Source organism: Lepidochelys kempii, chromosome 6, assembly GCF_965140265.1.
Source record: "Lepidochelys kempii isolate rLepKem1 chromosome 6, rLepKem1.hap2, whole genome shotgun sequence".
NCBI lineage: Eukaryota > Metazoa > Chordata > Testudines > Cheloniidae > Lepidochelys > Lepidochelys kempii.
In genome coordinates, this window is record NC_133261.1 from 39,372,451 (window position 1) to 39,391,293 (window position 18,843).

General features: G+C 36.9%; 1 protein-coding gene across 5 annotated transcripts in view; it reads left to right on the forward strand.

Moving 5' to 3' along the window:
- The window catches only part of FAR1 (fatty acyl-CoA reductase 1), a 66,990-nt gene that overhangs the window by 35,869 nt on the left and 12,278 nt on the right, over positions 1-18,843 (forward strand). For 3 of the 5 annotated variants that reach the window (XM_073347685.1, XM_073347684.1, XM_073347688.1), the window contains exons 4-9: positions 833-1,012; positions 8,066-8,243; positions 9,503-9,547; positions 9,638-9,765; positions 10,255-10,322; positions 12,168-12,339. In XM_073347685.1, the coding sequence (XP_073203786.1) occupies positions 833-1,012; positions 8,066-8,243; positions 9,503-9,547; positions 9,638-9,765; positions 10,255-10,322; positions 12,168-12,339 (771 nt within the window). The remainder of the gene's footprint in view (positions 1-832; positions 1,013-8,065; positions 8,244-9,502; positions 9,548-9,637; positions 9,766-10,254; positions 10,323-12,167; positions 12,340-18,843) is intronic. The other 2 variants (XM_073347686.1, XM_073347687.1) reach the window with 2 other exon arrangements.

Below are 18,843 nucleotides of genomic sequence, written 5' to 3' on the forward strand. Positions count from 1 at the left end.
GGCCAGATACAAGCTAAATTAAAGTTGGATTCATCCCTAGCCTTTCAGAAAGTGCCATGGAAATTTTAATGACAAGAAGCAATCAAGATGTTGGTATCTTTGGTTGCCTTCCTTCTATACAAGACCCCGTTAACTAGTATAATGCCCATCCTTCCTTCCTCCTCCCCCCCAATATCTGATTATTACCTGAGCACTGACTCAGAAGGGAGAATATTACCTGTTGACTTGCCAACACGAAGTCTTCGGAGACCTCCCACTGAAGTATTGACCAGGGCAGATCTTGCTCAGCTTGATGTGTTGATTGTCTGATGTTGATGGCTCTGCAGGTTTATACATGAATATCTTTTGATACTGGGTTAGACACTTTGTGTGAGGGTCAGAGGTGCAGAAAGCAAGAGAGCCTAGCAATTATAGATTGTCATGTAAACATTTTTCACTCCCTTGTTTTTAGTTGAGAGATTTTATTTTAGGAAAATAAAGATGTTTTGTAATTTGACTAGGGTGCATGCCATGTAAGCAGAGGAATGTTTTTTAGATGGTACACAGGGATAGAACTAGAAACAGTGGCATGAAATTAGTGAAAACTAGACTGAGTATTAAGAAACTTCCATATTATGGTTTCTTAGACTGTGGAACAGTCTTACAAAGAAAGTGGTGCAAGCCATTACTAGGGACACCTAAAAATGGACTGGACAAAATGTGGGGAAAATGTTATAAGTCTGCATTGGTAGGGGGATGTGAATAGAGGACCACATGGGACTTTTCACCTCAATTTATGATTCTCTGACATGCTTACTCTTACTCATCTTCATTTGTTTATTTTCTTTAACAGAGATGCTGTTCAGTTAAATGTGATTGCCACACAACAGCTTGTCATCTTGGCCCAGCGAATGAAGAATTTGGAGGTGTTCATGCATGTTTCAACAGCATACGCTTATTGCAATCGAAAGCACATTGAAGAAATCATATATCCACCCCCTGTTGACCCCAAGAAACTGATAGGTTCTTTAGAGTATGTTTTGAATCTTTATAGCTTTTCTTGACTAATCCACACCCACTTGCTGAACTCTTCTCCAGTACTATTACACATTGATAAAAGGCTTTGAAAAGCATAATATAAAAAAACTACACACATGGGTGATGCAATTTTCTCCATTTTACAGATGAGGAAACTAAGGTATAGGAAGGTCGTGACTTACTTTAGGTCACTTACTCAAGAATAAGGATAAATGTCTACTCTGTTTTTCCATACAGAGTACTACCTTATTGAAGCCAAATGATAAATACTCAATATATCAAACTAAACCTATAATTAGATGCCAAAAGTTAAAAACCCCCTCAAGCACTGGCAACCCTATAAAACTTCCTCAAGCAACTCTAATAAAAAGATAGTGTCTATTATTTAGCAATTCAATATGAAGTTAAATGTTTATACTGTAGCATATAAAAATAAAATATAGCAAAACTTAAAGTTCAAACCAAACAAATCTTTGTTTTCCTAAAGTATTCTAAAGTTGCATGGTTTTAAACTTCAGTTTCCGATTCACTGAAGCATAATCTCTTTAAAAGAAATTGAAGAGTAATGGTTTTATTTTTTTGTTTGAAATAGGAGTAGTTGAGAAAAAAATCAAATTTGGACTCAAGAATTGAACCTGGATTCAAAACACTGCATTACAGTAAGAATAGTCTGTAGAGGAAAACTTTTTGTTTGCAGGCTGCCTGGCCATGAATGGTGGTGGTGATGGCCAATGGAGATTGCAAAAGAAGGGTAACCTCTTCATCCTTGCATTAGAACCTCTTGATGTCAGAAATAACCAGAACTAAACTTGCTGTTTTTCTGACTCCTCTGAGGGGATATCTCCAGAGCAGACAGACACAGCCCCCTTCCAACTGTGGAAAATACAGTACACTTCCTGCCCAACAAACTTCAATGAATAAAACAAAACTATATGAAGGGTAAATTCCCTCTGACTAAGATGTGTGGTATAGTTGTGGCAAATACAGTAATGTTTGAGTCCTAGCATCAAGTGGGAAAAGCAATAAACAAGCCAAAATTAGCTGCCCATCTTTGTAAGATGCACAAAAGATCTCATTTGGCCAACTGTAACTAGTCCTAGGTTCTGGTGGGTTAATCTTCTGATGCTGCTGCAGAGGATAAGCAAAAAGCATGAGTGAGTTGGAATAAAACGTAAGTTTTAGTAGCCTTCATTTCAGTAGGGAAGAAAAAAATCTGATTCTAGTAAAGAGAATAAAGAATACCCGTGGATAGTAATTAAAGGGACATCAGTGTAATAAATTTCACAATGGTGTAATTTTTGCAGTAATTAACCTCGGATTACTGTAACAAATATTGAAGATAAATGTGATGTTTTTCTTGACCATTTTCACTGTTTACTTCTACAATAAATGTAGGTCCAAAAAGACTTCAAGTTGATATCTTTCCTCAAAGTAATTTCAAGTACTATAACTGCCCTTGATTCCCCTAACAATTTTTGTGGCAATTTTTCTCATTAAGGTGACTGTCCAAATTTATTTCTGGTTTGGTTTTAATTAATTGGATCTCAACTTGATCTCTTAAATGTAAGGTGGTGGATGATTCTGGGTAGAATATGAGCCTTTCAAAAAGGCTGTCTTTGTTATGGCAGAGGTAATAGAAATAAATACTATAGTGTAGGAAGAAACTTTTTTCACAGGAAGGCATTTGCAATTTTTCTTATTTTGGAGCATCAAGAAACACTTGTAGAAATTCTCAGATTTTTTTTTTATTAATCTGGATTAACTGTGCTGGGAATAAAGAAAGTTAGGGGTTGGGTAGTCTGTTTAGCACATGATTGAAAGGCCATTGGATCAGAGTTCAGACAAGCATGCACTTAAATAAAGAAATAAGACACTGCTTTCTACTGCAGCTTTGCTGGATTTTGTCCAAGTAACTAGAAGCCTGGGTAATGAAAGATTGTGAATCCTTTGTGAAGTAAGTTGATTGCATGCATTATTGGGCTAATCTAAAGCTACAGATAAAAGTACTATTTATTAATCCAATAACTTAAGGACAGACAGGATATGGATAACTGAGTTATCCATAACTCAGTTATGGTGGGTGGTGGCTGGTGGGAATCTAGCATGTAACTAATTTAAAGTGTGAAAAACGTGGCAAAACTAAAAGATGGTTGAGGTGGGGGAAAGACTTTTTTTTTTTTTTGGATAACGGATAAGAAGGGTCTTGTGTAAAGCAACATATGTCGTGGCATCACAAATGGTTGCATAATTAGTATTAACAACAGTTGTCAAGATGTTGTATAAATCTTTTTTCCTTAAGACCCAAACTATGGGTCTTTAATGTTCCGGTAGAATAGGTAAGACCTCAGTGTTAAGTTATCATGGAAAAGTCCTCTGTAAAACACATTTTAATGATACTCCATTATCTATCTTAAAGAATTAAGGCCTGAATTGAATTTGATGTAGTTTATTTAATAAACAATTTAAAAATGTTTGTGCATTTTAATTTAATTTCACTTTCTATCCAAATGGAGTTTGGCACAAGTCAGGAGTTGATTTAAAGAAATTGAGTAACTAGAAAATGGTGAATGATGCATTTCTTAATATAATGAAATAAAGTAAAAATTAAGCCGGCTAAATATGTTAGCCTATATAATTGCTTAAAACGTGCAGTTAAATATAGTGTGTCCTCCTCGTATTTGAAAAGAAACAATTTTTTTTTAAAGACGATAGTTAATTGCACATACCATTTTAATGGTTACCAACCAGGAGACTAAACTTTCTTTTAGGGTAAATAACTAAAAATTCAAATGCAAAACCAGATTAAAATCAATTTAAATCAAGGTTTTCTACTTCCTGATTTAAATCATAATTAAAATTGGTGACTTACATCACTTTAGTTTTAAATTCTTTCACCCTGTGTAGAAATGCATATCAAAATGAATACTGTGTGCATTTGGTACATGTTCTAATAAATAACTTTCTTCATTTTTAATGTTAGTGTTAGGTAATCCTGCTGCCATGTGTCACTCTGTATAAAGGGGAGTTATTCCAATGTTCCTCAGACTGGTACTCAGAAGCTTAGAGATAAGTACCTCTCAGCATGACAGCTATTTAAGTGTGGAAGTAATTCAGCATCCTCTTGATGTTTTAGATATTGGGACTATGTAAATAAAAACTTTGTGTGAAATACAATAGAAATGTATGTTACAATGAAGTGTGTTACATTCCACCAACTGCCACAACCCCTGGTTTTGTTGGAACCTAACAACTTGATGATACTAAGCCAGCACAAGTGTCCCACAATCTCTGGCCTTTTTTGATGTGTGACTCTTCTGGAAAATATCTGGAATACTCACATCAAAGGGATTAGATCAGATTACCATTTGGGCTTTATAGCACATTCATATGTGATCCTCAGATAATGTTAGAACACAATCAACAGGAACTATAGATAGGTATGTCAGAGAATAATGTATTCCTTTCTTTGTTTGGCACCCAGAACAAGATACTTAGTTAACAGCACACTTATAAATCTATAACTAGTTATGGGAGTTATATATTGGTTGAAAATGGATCATGTTTTTCAGAAATGCAGATCCAGAAACCAATTCCTTTACTGATTACTTGGGTATTGTTGGAAGAGGACGACTCGGTGTAATTTCTGCTGGTCTGCTTCTGCATATAAACACTATCTGAAAACTTGGCTAATTGTCTGCAGAATTCAGCTGAAGGACAAACACTTGGGAATGTGGAGAAAAGCACTGGGGGGCATTGAAAAAGAGAAAAGGATATGGGGTCATTTGACTGACAGTGCAACATGCTCTCCTGTGCATGCACACTGCAAATGTGCTCTAGTGGGTGTGGGTGGCTGCTTGAATCTACAGCAGGTGCTAATGTAGGTACAGGAGTAGTTCATGTAAATTGGGCTGCAAGTGAAGGCAGCAACCAGGGAACCTGCAGCCCTCAGTGACTACAAGAACACAACAGCCTCACTGAGGCAGTCCTGGTTCAAACAGTGTGTGGCCTACTAGTGAGTGGGAAACAGAAGTGGGGCCACAAAACAACATAGGAAACGGTATAAAGGTTGGGTCTTTAAAAAAACAAAAAACCTAAATAGGTGCTAAACAAATAAGATGGACAGAAAATGGACCAAAAAAAATTGGCAGCCATTGTTCTGTGACCTGGTGCCTAGAAACATCCATCCAAAACATCTGTAAGCAGGGGATGGGGCTGTGAACTACCTGTTATCAAGCCTGTGCTACCATAATTTCCCTTAGAAGTGTTACTTGTGGTTTTCTCTCCAGGTCCCTCCCATGAAGGAAGGGTGGTTTTACATTTTTGCAGGATGCTATTAAAAGTGCAAGAATCTTCAGGACTAGGTTAAGTTTAAAAAACAGGAGGCATTCGGATGAAGTAAAGGGTTAGAAAATAAGGATGAAATTCACCTGAAGTGTGTGCAGCTCTCATTAAATATATTGGGGGTTTGCATGTGTACGTGGCAAGGCAGAATTTGGGCTCAAGAGTGGCAGGATTGCTACCTTTTCAGTGCTCTCTGCAAAGACAAGAGCTGGAGAGGACTGCGATATGAAAGCATGGGAAGGGCTCTTTATGGGCTAAACTAAGTTGTAGTCACTGTAACTTTCTGACCTGCACCTTGAAAAACATGTAAAATGCTTCAAATTAGGTTCCCTTTAGATTGCTTTACTTTTTTTAACCCTCTGTAGATCCAGGCCAACCTACCAAAGTGTGAATTACATACACCCTTGCACATCATATCTGGATTTGGTTCACTAAATGTAAGGGGACCTAAATTGTAACTAATACTAAGGAGCCAGAAGAGAAGGGTAAAGCAAGAGGAGTGTGTACAGACAAGGCCTTAAACACCTATTTTCCTAATGTAAAGAGAGTGTTCAATGTTTTAAGTGCTGTTTAAAATGTGTTGTGGCTTTTTTTATACAGTGGTCCCTTCTCTGGCTCAAAATCTATGAAAAACCTGGGATAAACAGTTTAATACCTTTTTAAAAACATGTTAGCTGGTTATGGTCTCCCCTGGTTTTTCCAATACTAGCTGATTTTTAAAGGCGTTAAAACTTGTTTTTAATAGATACTAATATATGCAGCAAGTCTAGACAAGGTGCAAGAAGTGGTCTCTTTCAGTTTTCACCTTCTAGATGTTTAGTATGTAACTTACACCATTTTAGGCTCCCTTGTAAGGTGATCTAAGTAGGTATAAGCAAGCTGTCAGCCTGGTCTACACGCACACAATTTCACTGGTTTAAATAAAGGTGTGACTTCTTAAAATTTTTACTTTTAAAAAAAAATTGATTTAAGTTAAACTGCTAATACTTCTGTGTGCAGACAAGCCTTCATTACACACCACCTAATGTGACTTTTCCCAGTTTGACCCTATACCTATAGGAGGGTTTTTCACCTTGCTCACTGTTAGTTTCTCCAAATATGTTTAACATCATCTTGGAAGAGCCAAGAAAATTGGGAAATGACTTAACATATATAGCTGGCATGTAGCACAAAATGTAAATGAGAAAGGGGGTAGGCAGAAAAATAAGTGGCAATATAAAATCTTGAAGATGGCAGTCTCATCATTAGCCATAACTAATGGACCAAGTCCTCTAATAGTGTATCAAATATACACTCTACTCCCCTTACTACTTCTTTTAAATATGGTATGAATTAAAGCACTACAGAAAAATGGGGGAGAGTGAATTGTGAATTGATACGTATTAAAAAGTATGTTTTGCTTTTAGTTTAAACCAAATTTTCAAGCAGTTCTGGGGTTTTACTGGATATTACTTTATTTTGGCCTATCAATCTTTGTGTTGCAATTGAATTATAAACTTCTGGAAATGTGGTGGTATGCAGTACATTCAGTTGTGGGTTTTTTTGTGCAGTGATCGGTTGCTTTTGAGAAGTCTTTTATTGATCTGAGTTCAATTTGTATCCATTTTCTTCTCTTTATAGTGCCATTTAATAAAAATTCCTGTAAATTCTTCCTCCTTCAAAAATAATCCTTCAGATTTTTAGCTCAATTCATAAAATAAACTTTAATTTCTAGAGCACATTGCTATGTTTCTAAACATAATGGGGTTGGTCTGTAAATGAAAACTTTAACCAGAATAACTAAATAACTTACACCAGTGCAAGCCCTTATTTTTAGATACACTTGCAGATTTAAATTATGTTTGTACCCATGTTGCTTTGGGATAAGTGATTTTTTTTTAAAAAATCTAAGTGTAGTGGGTTTTAAATCAATTTAGCCTTATTGGTGCAAGATTTCTAATATATACCAGCCCTTAGTCTCCTGAAATTGACATCAAACTCTTCTTTCAGTACAGTTCTTCCACACTTTACTTACCTCCAGTCTGAGAGAGCTGTTTATTAAACAGAGTGAGCATTAAGGGCTAAGTACTGGTATTGTTCAACTCTGTTAATTTTTGCTTCTAATGAGATCAGGCTTTGGCTTCTTAATTAAGGAAACTGTTTCTCATAAGTGAAATCTGAGGGAGTTGTACAGATTGTAGAACTGAGCTTGGTGTAAATTATCTGCAGAACGTTACTATTGTACAACCTACGTATAGGTGCTTGCATACCAGTGTCAAAAGTTCTGATTTATCTGAGGACTGATTTTTCTGAAGTGCTACACTTGTTAGCTTTAGTGGAAGTTGGTGCTAAGCATTTCTGAAAATCAGGCTATTGGGTTTTAAAATTCATTGATGATCTGGTATTGGTCACTAGGGCTGTTACAGAGCTTTGAAGTGGTAGTATTTAATTACTTCCAAAGCTTTGCCTAATACAACTTGTAAAACTTACCAATAAACACTACAGCAGAATTCCTTGCCTTACTGTGTTTATGCCATTCTTTGTCTACATTGCTTCTGGTGGAACTATACAGCTTCAATTTCTTATGATTGTTGCTTTGAAATTAATGAGGCAGTCATAAGCATTTTTCTTGATAAGCTTGTTTTTAATTTCTCTGCTTTCTTTCAGACTTATGTACTCCTTTAAGTGAATTGTACAGTAATAAGTCTTTGTTGTTTTGATTCTTTAGGTGGATGGATGATGGTCTAGTGAAGGACATTACTCCAAAACTGATAGGAGACAGGCCCAATACTTACACATATACAAAAGCCTTAGCAGAATATGTTGTGCAGCAGGAAGGTGCAAAATTAAATATAGCCATTATACGGCCGTCAATTGTTGGTGCCAGCTGGAAGGAGCCTTTCCCTGTAAGTCTTTTTTAGCCTCCCATTCAATATTCTACAATCCATATGTTTCTTGACCTGTAACCTATGCATGCATCCTTGATAGCCTATATTGCTAGGGATCTAGTTCAGAAGTCCATAGAAATCAGAGTTGAAACTTAGTCACTTGTGGATAGCAAACTGAGTTATAAACCTGCCTCATATGGTTGACAGCTTTTGTGTGTAGTTTTTGTGTAAGAAAGCCATAGATTTAAAGGATAAATTACTCTTACTTCTGGATTTGTATGGGCCTATCAAGTGATTTAAGAAGTATTTTTGTTAAAACACAGGAAGAGTATGTTTAGTTAGAGCTACTGGAGTGAATATAATGCTCTCCTAAAGTGATATTTTTCACTAATACACGTCTATTTTACACACTTAACTGTTCATCCAAAACTTTTAGGAAACTAAATGGTGTAGCCTTGAGGAAAGTAGTTTTGACTTCAGTGACCTTCTGTGTATCTATAAAAAAACTACAGTTTCTCTCATCAATTAGTTCCTATGTCTTCTAAGAGACTAAAACACGCAAGACTAAAACCTGGAATTTTTTTTTTTTTCTTTGCCACATTTGTGCTTCCTGATCCTGGAGATGCTTTTATGGACCCATTTCCTCTTCAACTCGCAACGGAAACTGGAGATTAACAGGGCACAGAGATGCCCTGGGGCACCCCCTGTTTGTAGCCCCCCTACATGACAGCCATAGGAAAGGGAGTGTTTTAGGGGTTGCTTTAGCAGCTGAATGCTATCTGAAGTTTCTCCCAATCTGGGATAGTCCTCTTTTGACTAATTTTGGGGCAGTTTTCCTAAACAGGAGCAAATCTGTGTCAAGATGAGTTGCTTTACAGATCACCAAAATCAGAGTTGTCCTTCCTTTTGGTACTGAATGTAGGCATTAAAAATTGAGAGAAAATGGCGGGAAATCTAATAAGGGACAGCAAAATTGTTTATCTACTTCTCAGTCCCACCATTTATTTGGTAAGAAATGAATACACAGGAGCTCATTTTGAGGAGCTAGTTAAATTGTGTGGCTCTTCTGCTGGAGTTGTAGTAGCTGTTAATTCAATGCTCTGTCACAGGTAGGCAAACTGAAAGCACCTTTTATATTTGAAACAAAAGTAGGAGTGGGGAAGTAAAATGTTGTCTCCTTAAATTGTAACAGTATATTTTTGTCAAATGCGAACTATATGTTAGACTCAGTAAACTTCTACTGAAATTGCTTTTGGTTTTTTTTTTTTACACAATAGGGATGGATTGATAACTTTAATGGGCCAAGTGGTCTTTTTATTGCGGTAAGTAAACATTTTAATACAACTGTCTTTGAAAGGAAACACATTACTTGAAATGTTTTATTGGTGTGTCTTCTGTTTTTGTTATTTAAGGCAGGAAAAGGAATTCTTCGAACAATGAGAGCCTCCAACAGTGCAGTTGCAGATCTGGTTCCAGTAGATGTAGTTGTCAACACAACACTGGCTGCAGCTTGGTATTCTGGAGTTAATAGGTATAGCAGGTGACAATGCAGTTCATTTTTAATTAGCCCCAAAAGTGGTTGTTCGATGTTTCTATAAAGCTAACCATCTATTTAACTGCTAGTCTATAGTTTGCTTTTCCCACACTATTATGGAATTTAGTATTCATCATATTAGCCCATCGGGCAAATGGCCAGTGTCTGATGATGTGTTTAGTCAGTTGTGCAATACTGGCAAATGAGGGGGAAATTCCTTCCTGATCCTTATGGTTGTCAGTTTAAATGATAAAATATAGAGTTGAAGCTTAAATATTTGTTTCGTGAGAGAGGGAGGAATTATTACTACAGCTGTTGGGAAGAAAAATGCTTGAAGTATGGAGATAAAATTAAGGTAGTTAGATTGGTCCCCAACTTTATCCAAACTCCAGAATTCAGGGGACAAGAGTGATTTGGATAAATGGTTCTGGTTTGGGCTATTGTGTACCAAATTTTAATTTATTTTTAATTAATTATATGTGATGCTTTTTTCAGACCAAGAAACATCATGGTGTACAATTGCACAACAGGTGGCACCAATCCTTTCCACTGGGGTGAAGTTGGTATGCTGTGTTCTTGCTATATATGTTCTCTGTAAACTTTAATAGAAAATTTTTTATTGAATAATAAAAGGTCCAAAATATGGCCACTAGATAATGTGTATTTCTATAAAGCCCTTGTATCAACTTTAGTAACTTCTCCGTAAGGACTTGAGAGCACTGATTTTAAAATGTTAGGATTTTTATAATCAGAAATTCAGCTGTCATACCTCTCAACTTTGCAATGTGTGCCATCACTTTTTAATTTTATCCTCTGTTACCTGTTTCTTCCCCCTCCATTCACTGTTATTTTTCTGGTAGTAGCTCTTCCCAGTCCCCCCTTAACCTAAAATGTGGGAGTCCTACAGCTTTCCTAATAGTTCCCACAACCTAATCTGCCTGCAGTTCATGGGTAGAGCGAGTAAAGAACTGATCACAGGGAGCAGTAGAGACTCTGTGATGTTGACACGATATTCACTGCTGGGTTTAGTGGCAGTTATGCTAAACGCATCTAGAACTTCTTGTTCTGTGTTTGTACAGTGCCTACCACAGTGGGTTCCTGGTCCATGACTCATAAGTACTACGGTAATACAAGTAACAAATAATAGAACAATAGCCCAAAAGTGAGATCGATTTTGTACAGAGCAGCACACTTGAGAGGTATGATGGCAACTTTGCGTTAGAGTAGTCAGATTGATTTAGTTGTTGTTTTTACCTTTAAGTAGTTACATGAGGTATCAAATACAGAAAAATAATCCTTAAATTTGGCCACCTATTTTCAACTCTTAAGCTATTTTGAATTAGTCTAATCTGTTTCTAATGTTAAAATATTGCAGACATATGATGTTACATGAAAATGTAAGATTTCTAACATTTTAATGCATATGTTCTCTTATCTTTGATCAGAAGTTTTAATAGGTTTGGAATATGTTTATTCCAAATATTTATATATTTCATTTCACAGACTGCCCTGTAGCTAGTTCTAAAGATTTTCTTTGTACTAGGTTTTTTCTTATTTATGCAGTTACACACACACACACACACACACACACACACACACACACACACACAGAGATGAAACTGAGTGTGCATATATAAATAAATAAAAACATTTCAACCATTTAATCTTGCAAGCAAATTGGTTGGCGAACTACTGGTTTTTACTTAAATCACAACTTACTTTGTGGTAAGAACACATTGTCTCCAAGAAACCAATGTGAAAAATATGGGAGATGTTTAGAAAGCTGCAGTAAATGTGCATGTAACTACTTAAGGGCCCAGTCCTGTATGTCTTTCACAGCTAAAGTTCTGTTGACCTCAGTGAGTGTTGGATGTGCAAGAAATGCAGAATAAAACCCTAAAACAAGTTTTTTCTTTAAATGTTTAAGAAGTGAATCATATGGTAAAATGTCTTTTTGAAATGCAGATCAAATGTTTAGAAATGCCTATGATCTGATTAAAAGGAAAGTTAAAATAATTTGTATTATAACATTTGAGGATTAGGATTATTGTTAAATATATAGCATGCAAAGCTATTTATTTACAACCAGAAGATTGAATAGTTTTTTTCTTAAGTAGAAAAGAGGAACAGAAAGAGAGAAGCTACAGTGACATACAGTATTAAAAACAAACAATAGAGTTGTGGGTATATGAAGTACCTCTTGTGACAAAGAGTGGCAGTCCAATAGCAATTCAAGTTGAACAGTTCCATAATTTTCTCTTAGCTAATGGGGGGTGTCAGATGTTAGGAAAGTTTTTTGTATTTGAAATAACATTAATAAAAGTAAGTACTGTACTGTAATGTACTTTGAAAACCATTACATTTTACATGGTTATTATCAAACCTATTACACAACTTTTCTTCCTCAGAATACCATGTAATTTCCACTTTCAAGAGGAATCCTCTCGAACAGGCCTTCAGACGGCCCAATGTAAATCTAACCTCCAATCACCTTTTATATCATTACTGGATTGCTGTAAGCCATAAGGCCCCAGCATTCCTGTATGATATCTACCTCAGGATTACTGGAAGAAGCCCAAGGTAATGGTGGCTAGCTCTGTCTTACCTGTTCCTCTGATGTTTAAACAAACACATGTTTACATGAAAATGCATATTAATATTGAATTATTTTCCAGATTTTGCTTGCTTATTAAGGTTGAGTCATCTCTCTAAATAAGAGGAGATCCTTGAATTCAAGACTTTTTCACCCCCTACCAGTAATGAGAATGCATTGTTTGTGTATTTTTATTTTGTTCTGGGATCTGAATAATCATTGTGATGTCAGGATAACTTGAATTCAAGACCTAACTACAGGCTGTCTCGGAATAATAAATATTCAAAATATTTTGATCCTTATTTTTCCTACAGAGTATTACCTAAATTTGAGTTTCAAGATGAATCCTTTAGAACAAGCACTAAGGCGCCCCAATGTTAATATCCGTTCCAACCCCCTTTTGCATCAGTATTGGACTGCGGTCAGCCATATACTACCTGCATTATTGCACGATGTTGTTCTCAGGTTGACAGGTCAGAAACCGTGGTAAGGAGGACAGTGCTAAAAGGTGGTGGAGATGATAATCGCATGAGCTTTACCTTAGATCTACTAATATAAGCAATAGCAATCAACTGGCTGGGTGTTCCGAGGGGATTAATGACTGTCTGGGAAGAGTTGACTTTGAGCTGTGCCTCAGGTTGGTAACGCTAGTCAGTCACTAAGCCCTAAGAAATGTCTTGCTCTGAGGTCGTTATTGCTATTATAAGCTGAATGTGGAGAAAAGAAATTCCATGAACATACCACACAATTTTTATATTTTTGTTGTGGATGATGCAGTTTTGTTTCCTATATGCAGGACTTTTCCAGTTAATTAATTACTTGTATTATCTCAACATTCCATTCAGTTTATAATATTTAATTTCTTTATCGGGTTAACTTTTTTGAAGTGGGAAAATGGTATAATTTTTAGCTAAATAATAAAACTAAATTACACAGAGTGAGGTCTAAGTACTACTTCCTTTCCATTGTTCCAAACTTCAAAAGCAGCACAATCCTCTAGACTTCTCTGCTGCATTTATATGGTAAGCCTGTTTTTGGAAATAATTATTTTCCAACTACCTTGCCATCATAGTGCATAGTTGAAATAGCGTATATAATAAATGACAGTCATTCACTATCCCAGAATCTAGGTCTTATTACGGGGAAAAAACAGATTTGTCATCAGTGCATAAAAAAAAAACTCTTAATGGGCCAGTAGGAATATTTTAAGATTTATTTAACATGTGCCAGATCTGCTTGACCTTTAAATTGTCTCAATAAAAGGTATCGGCAAAAGGTGAAGAGAACACTCCCGTTTGCACATATCAACATGCAATGACATTTCTTAGATTGTAATATGTTCAGGGCATGAACCATCTCTTTTTTTTTTTTTTGCTTGTACAAAGCATAACACAGTGGGGCTCTAGCCTCCTACGTGCTACCAAAAGACATAATAATTTCTTATAGTAATTAATGATGTATACATTTAATAACTTTCCACTCCATCTGGCTAGCCTTTGGCTTCCATTACTAGATGACACAAGTTAGAGTAGCCCAGAGTCTTCCAAACATGGTGAAATCTGTACAGTGAAATGTGTACAGTGAAACTGACATCAATATTGTTCTCCCTGTAAATACTTCCCAATAGTGTGTTGTTTGTCATTGTCCTTTGCGTGCTATTTCTCTGCTGTGTCTTGGAGTATTAACACACTTAAAATGATTTTCAGAAGTGTGTGTTCAACTGCGGTATCTAATATGGAAATAATGACATACGGTAAATGAGAAATCCACTATAACTTTTATTCCACAATGCTTTCTCATGTAATTGATGTATGATACTGCCAAAGGAGAAGGGAAATCTTAACAGAAGTAGAAGAACTTTTTTGAGGTTACTTCTACAGTTCAGACAAGTTGTATGAAATTCCCTATAGACTGTTCATCAAAGTAACAGGAGGAGCTGTGTGTTCACAGAATTCTTTCCAAATTCTTAGTCTTGCTTTACATGATCAAATCATGTTTTCTGACATGCTTCATTTACATTTTTATTCTTGAGGTGTCTTTTTTTGTTTATCAGAATTTCTGCACTTGGGGGAAACGTTAGAAAAATTAAAAGAAGCAATTTAAAACTCTTAGGTTAACCTAGGTTACAGTGTCCTACAAAAACTTCAGGAAGAAGTAGGGATGGGGGGTTTAATACTTGCAAACAGTATTACTGTAGGGCTTGTATCTATAGGTCTATAAAATCATGACTGGTTTGAGAAAGTAAATAAGTGTTAACTCCACATAATACAAGAACTAGGGGTCACCAAATGAAATTAATAGGCAGCAGGTTTAAAACAAACAAAAGGAAGTATTTTTTCCACACAACACACAGTGAACCTGTGGAACTCCTTGTCAGAGGATGTTGTGAAGGCCAAGACTATGACAGGGTTCAAAAAAGAACTAGATAAGTTAATGGAGGATAGGTCCATCAATGGCTATTAGCCAGGATGGGCAAGGATGGTGTCCCTAGCCTTTGTTTGTCTGAAGCTGGGAATGGGCAATAGGGGATGGATCACTTGATTACCTGTTCTTGATTACCTGGCATTGGCCACTGTTGGAAAACAGGATACTGGGCTTGATGGACTGATCCAATATGGCTGTTCCTATGTTCTTCTTTTCTTTTAGAAATTGATGTGAGACTGATCTGATTTTTATAATTATACGAATGTTGTGCTTTTTGATAAATGGTATAATAATAGTCCTTGGCAGTGCTATTGGCAGCACATCCTTAGCTCAAATGGGCTATGTGTGAAGAAATCTGACCACTTGTATTTAAACCCAACCCTGAACAATGCTTTGCACTTACCTTACTTGTATGTTTGTACAGTGCACAATAATGCCCTGTCCTCTAGGCATTACTGCCTTACAAATAATAATTCAGCACCTTTTATCTGAGGATTTCAAACTTACACTTAGAAACACTAATTCATTAAAGCATCTCAGGACCCCTGTGGAAAGATGGAAGATATGCAGTCATGAATTTAGAGATCTATCCAAAAGCTGTTTGAAGTAGTTGTGATAAAAAAATGAAGTGATAAATGTGTAGCCAGGGGTAAAAATATTTTGTGATCTTATTTCAAATCCAGGTTATCTAGAGTAGAGATTATTTCAACTTGCCTGTAAAACACTCCGCACGTTGTTGTTTTATTATAAACCATGAGTGAATGAAGGGTACATTTACTCAGAAAATGGAAGTGTATTTTTCTATTGGGCATGAAAACTTTCCCTTTCAAGCCTGATGCATCTGTGAAGACTGCAAAGTTGTTGGAAAGATGTGTAGGATTTCAGCTGATGCATAAATGTTGTACACTTGTATTGGAATTTTTAGCCATATGGACATAATTTAAGAAGACATTTAAAAGCTTACTGGATGCTTTAAGAAAACAATTTTAAAGAAACTAATGCTATGATTATTCAGGTCTGTCCTCAGTCACCTCCAGGTCTGTTCTCTTGGTGTCATCTTCCTAACTGAACCTTAAAACATGCTGTCAAATGGCACAACAGTTAGCATTACGGCTAATGTTACAAGAGTCCTGGTGAAATCATTATTGTATACCAACTGGCTTAAAGGAGAGAGCACAATATCTATGACCTGGAAGGTTGTAAGATGTATTCCAACTCCTCCACTGTAGCTGGCCTTACTGCTTTGCATTTAAAACTGTTATCGCATGTCCCTGGTACTTGTCTCCTTTGGTTTTTGTGTGTTTGTGTCTGTGTTTGTTTTTTAAAAGGCATTTTGTGATGCTCAAGCCTTCGTGTGACCAGAGTATTGAATCCCAATCTCCATCCCCATGCTTTTGACCTAAAGTGATGTCTTAGCTGTCTACCTTTTGACATCCATCCCATCTGTGCATGCATACACATTCTGTATTGTATAAAAGCCACTAAGAGGGAATTATTGCCACTTCTAGCATCCACAACTTATCTTGGAGTTCCAGTGAAGTACAGCATATTTAGCTTGTACACAATCCCAATTTCTTAAATAGCATAAAACATAGCATATTGCCCAGCTGCACCCTTCCCTACTACTCAGATACTGAGCACCCATGAAGGAAAGAAGAGACAGATATATGTGGTGCTGGAATGTGCCATGTATCTGCCTTTCCTTTGTATGAGGTTTCTATGGGTTCCTTTGATGCAACTCTTTGTGTACTTAGGCATGAATATATGCCCCTCTATATGACTACCTTCCACAGCACACTAAAACCTTACAGATATGTTCTCCAGTCATGATCATAACATTCCAGGTGTTTGATGAACTACATAGCGGTGTTTGTGGCCAAGGACCTACCAGCATTCTGCTTAATGAAACCCATAGAAGCAGTGAATTAAGTATCTAGAAGAAAAGCAGCCAGATAATGGCTTTAAAAAATTGCTTGAGATTATTCTGTTTGGGGGATATAAATGTTTATTTTATTACAAATTCTCTCCTGCACTTTCATTCCATGCCTTATATGAAGAAACTGCAAAGATTATGTCCTATTTAAGGTGGCAGATTTTTCTCAGTAACTAATTCTGTACCTAGAATACATGTGCAAAAACCCACAGAGTTAAGAGCAATAGCAATAAAAGATTATCGAAAGGCTTATACATCAGCAGAGCTGTGAGTTAATGAAGGCACCAGCTCTTATTTTTCAATAGAACTATTTGTAACGTGGAGACGTTTTCTAGAAATGTTTTTTTTGCAAAACTTTAATAAAGCAGGGGAGCTTTGAATGAAAGTTGTACTTTTGATGACGTACATATTTGAATTGCTTAGTTAACTGTTTTAAAATCCTTGTTCATATTTAATATGTTCTCTCTTTTTTCTTTTACTTAATTTTATGCTCATGGAAGTGTGGGATGAGTAGCACTGGCTAACCACTACAAATTATTGGCACATTCTCTATGTGCCTCATTAACCATGGCTGGCATTTAGTTCTTTAAGATAAAGAAATATATTGAAAACCTCTGATCATTTTATGGTTGCTGGGAGAAAGTGTGATGCAGTATTATCTGATCATATTGTTCTATTGCCTTATTTGTATGTGTTTATTTACATATGTCTAACAATTGTCTTTGCAACAATCTAAAATATGTATTTTAAAGAAAACTTCAGGTTAATGTCTTCACAGTGGAACTGATGCTCTTTGAGTCTCCTCAGAATTCCCACTTGGGGGTGGGGGATGGTACCCCCTGAAGTTGAATTACATTCTCTACCAAAGCCTTGTCCATTGGAGCTGCACTAGTGCACTAGTGGTGATGTCATCTGCTGACATCTTATTGTACATAAGGAAGGGTATTCCCTATCTACCTCAGTTCCTTCTCTTCTGCAACAAGGAGCATTAGGAACCTTGCTACCTCTGCTTAGCAGATATTAACTCCCTGTTTAGTTTATCTTAAACTAAAATTAGATGGTCTCTTGTCAGAAGAAAGAAGAGCCCTTTCCCATTTGCAGTTGTGGAATGGTCAGAGCAGCCTAAGGCATTAAGCCAAGTTCTGCTTGCTCATTCATTCACTGAGAATCAGACATCGTACACTATTTGATTGGTTTGGGCGAGGCCACTCCCTTTGACAATGAGCCAGAAGAGGAACTTTATCAGGATCTCCACACCACACCACCTCGTTTGAATAACTGTGAGTTCCTCCAGCTGGGGGAATTCCCTGTGGGGTGCCTTAGGGAGCCCTAAGAGTTTAGTTTGATATGGCTTGTCAGACTGTCTCACCGTACAAACATGGCATCAGCATGGTCTCTGTACCTGGTCCCAATGACTATGCTTCCACCACCACAACTTTCACTTCTACTGGCAGTGGCACCTGTGCAACCAGTAGCTTCACTTTGAACTCCAGCCTCGCTGATAAATCCACCAGTTCCAGTACCTGCTTAGTTATCCTTACTGGAATTGCCACTTCAGCTTCAGACAGGATGATGACAATGACTTCCCTATTAATGGGACATCAGCAGATGAAAACACTTGCCCTTCAATGGTTTCCCCACCAGTTCCACAAGCCACTGAGCAGGACGTGCTGAGGTTCCTGTGCAAAACCTGGATTACCTGTTTGATATCTTTCAGCCAAAACTTAAGGGTGGATTTTTTTCTCGCTATCTGAAAGTGCCTACTCAGTTCAGGTAGATAGCTTGCTGACACCCTTCTCGTTGCCAGTAGTCTCCTGCAGAGACTACAGATGTATCCAGTTCCAATGGAGGATTTTTCCTTTTTCTCCTAGCACTTCATTCCGAGGGCATGAAAAAAAAATCTGAGCACAAAGATCTTAGCTCCTGTAGACAAGGAAGTTCATGATTTTCCCACAAGTGGGAATGCACAGAGGTCCTTGAGGAAAGTTACTGACGAGTAACTGTTCTTTAAATCTCTTCTGTGCATTCATGCTTCTTGCCCACATTCCCTCCTGTCTCAGAATTCTCTTCACATTTTGGGGCTCCATGGTCCAGGAGAAAGAACTGAGGGTGGGGGTAAGGGTAGGGGGGTAAT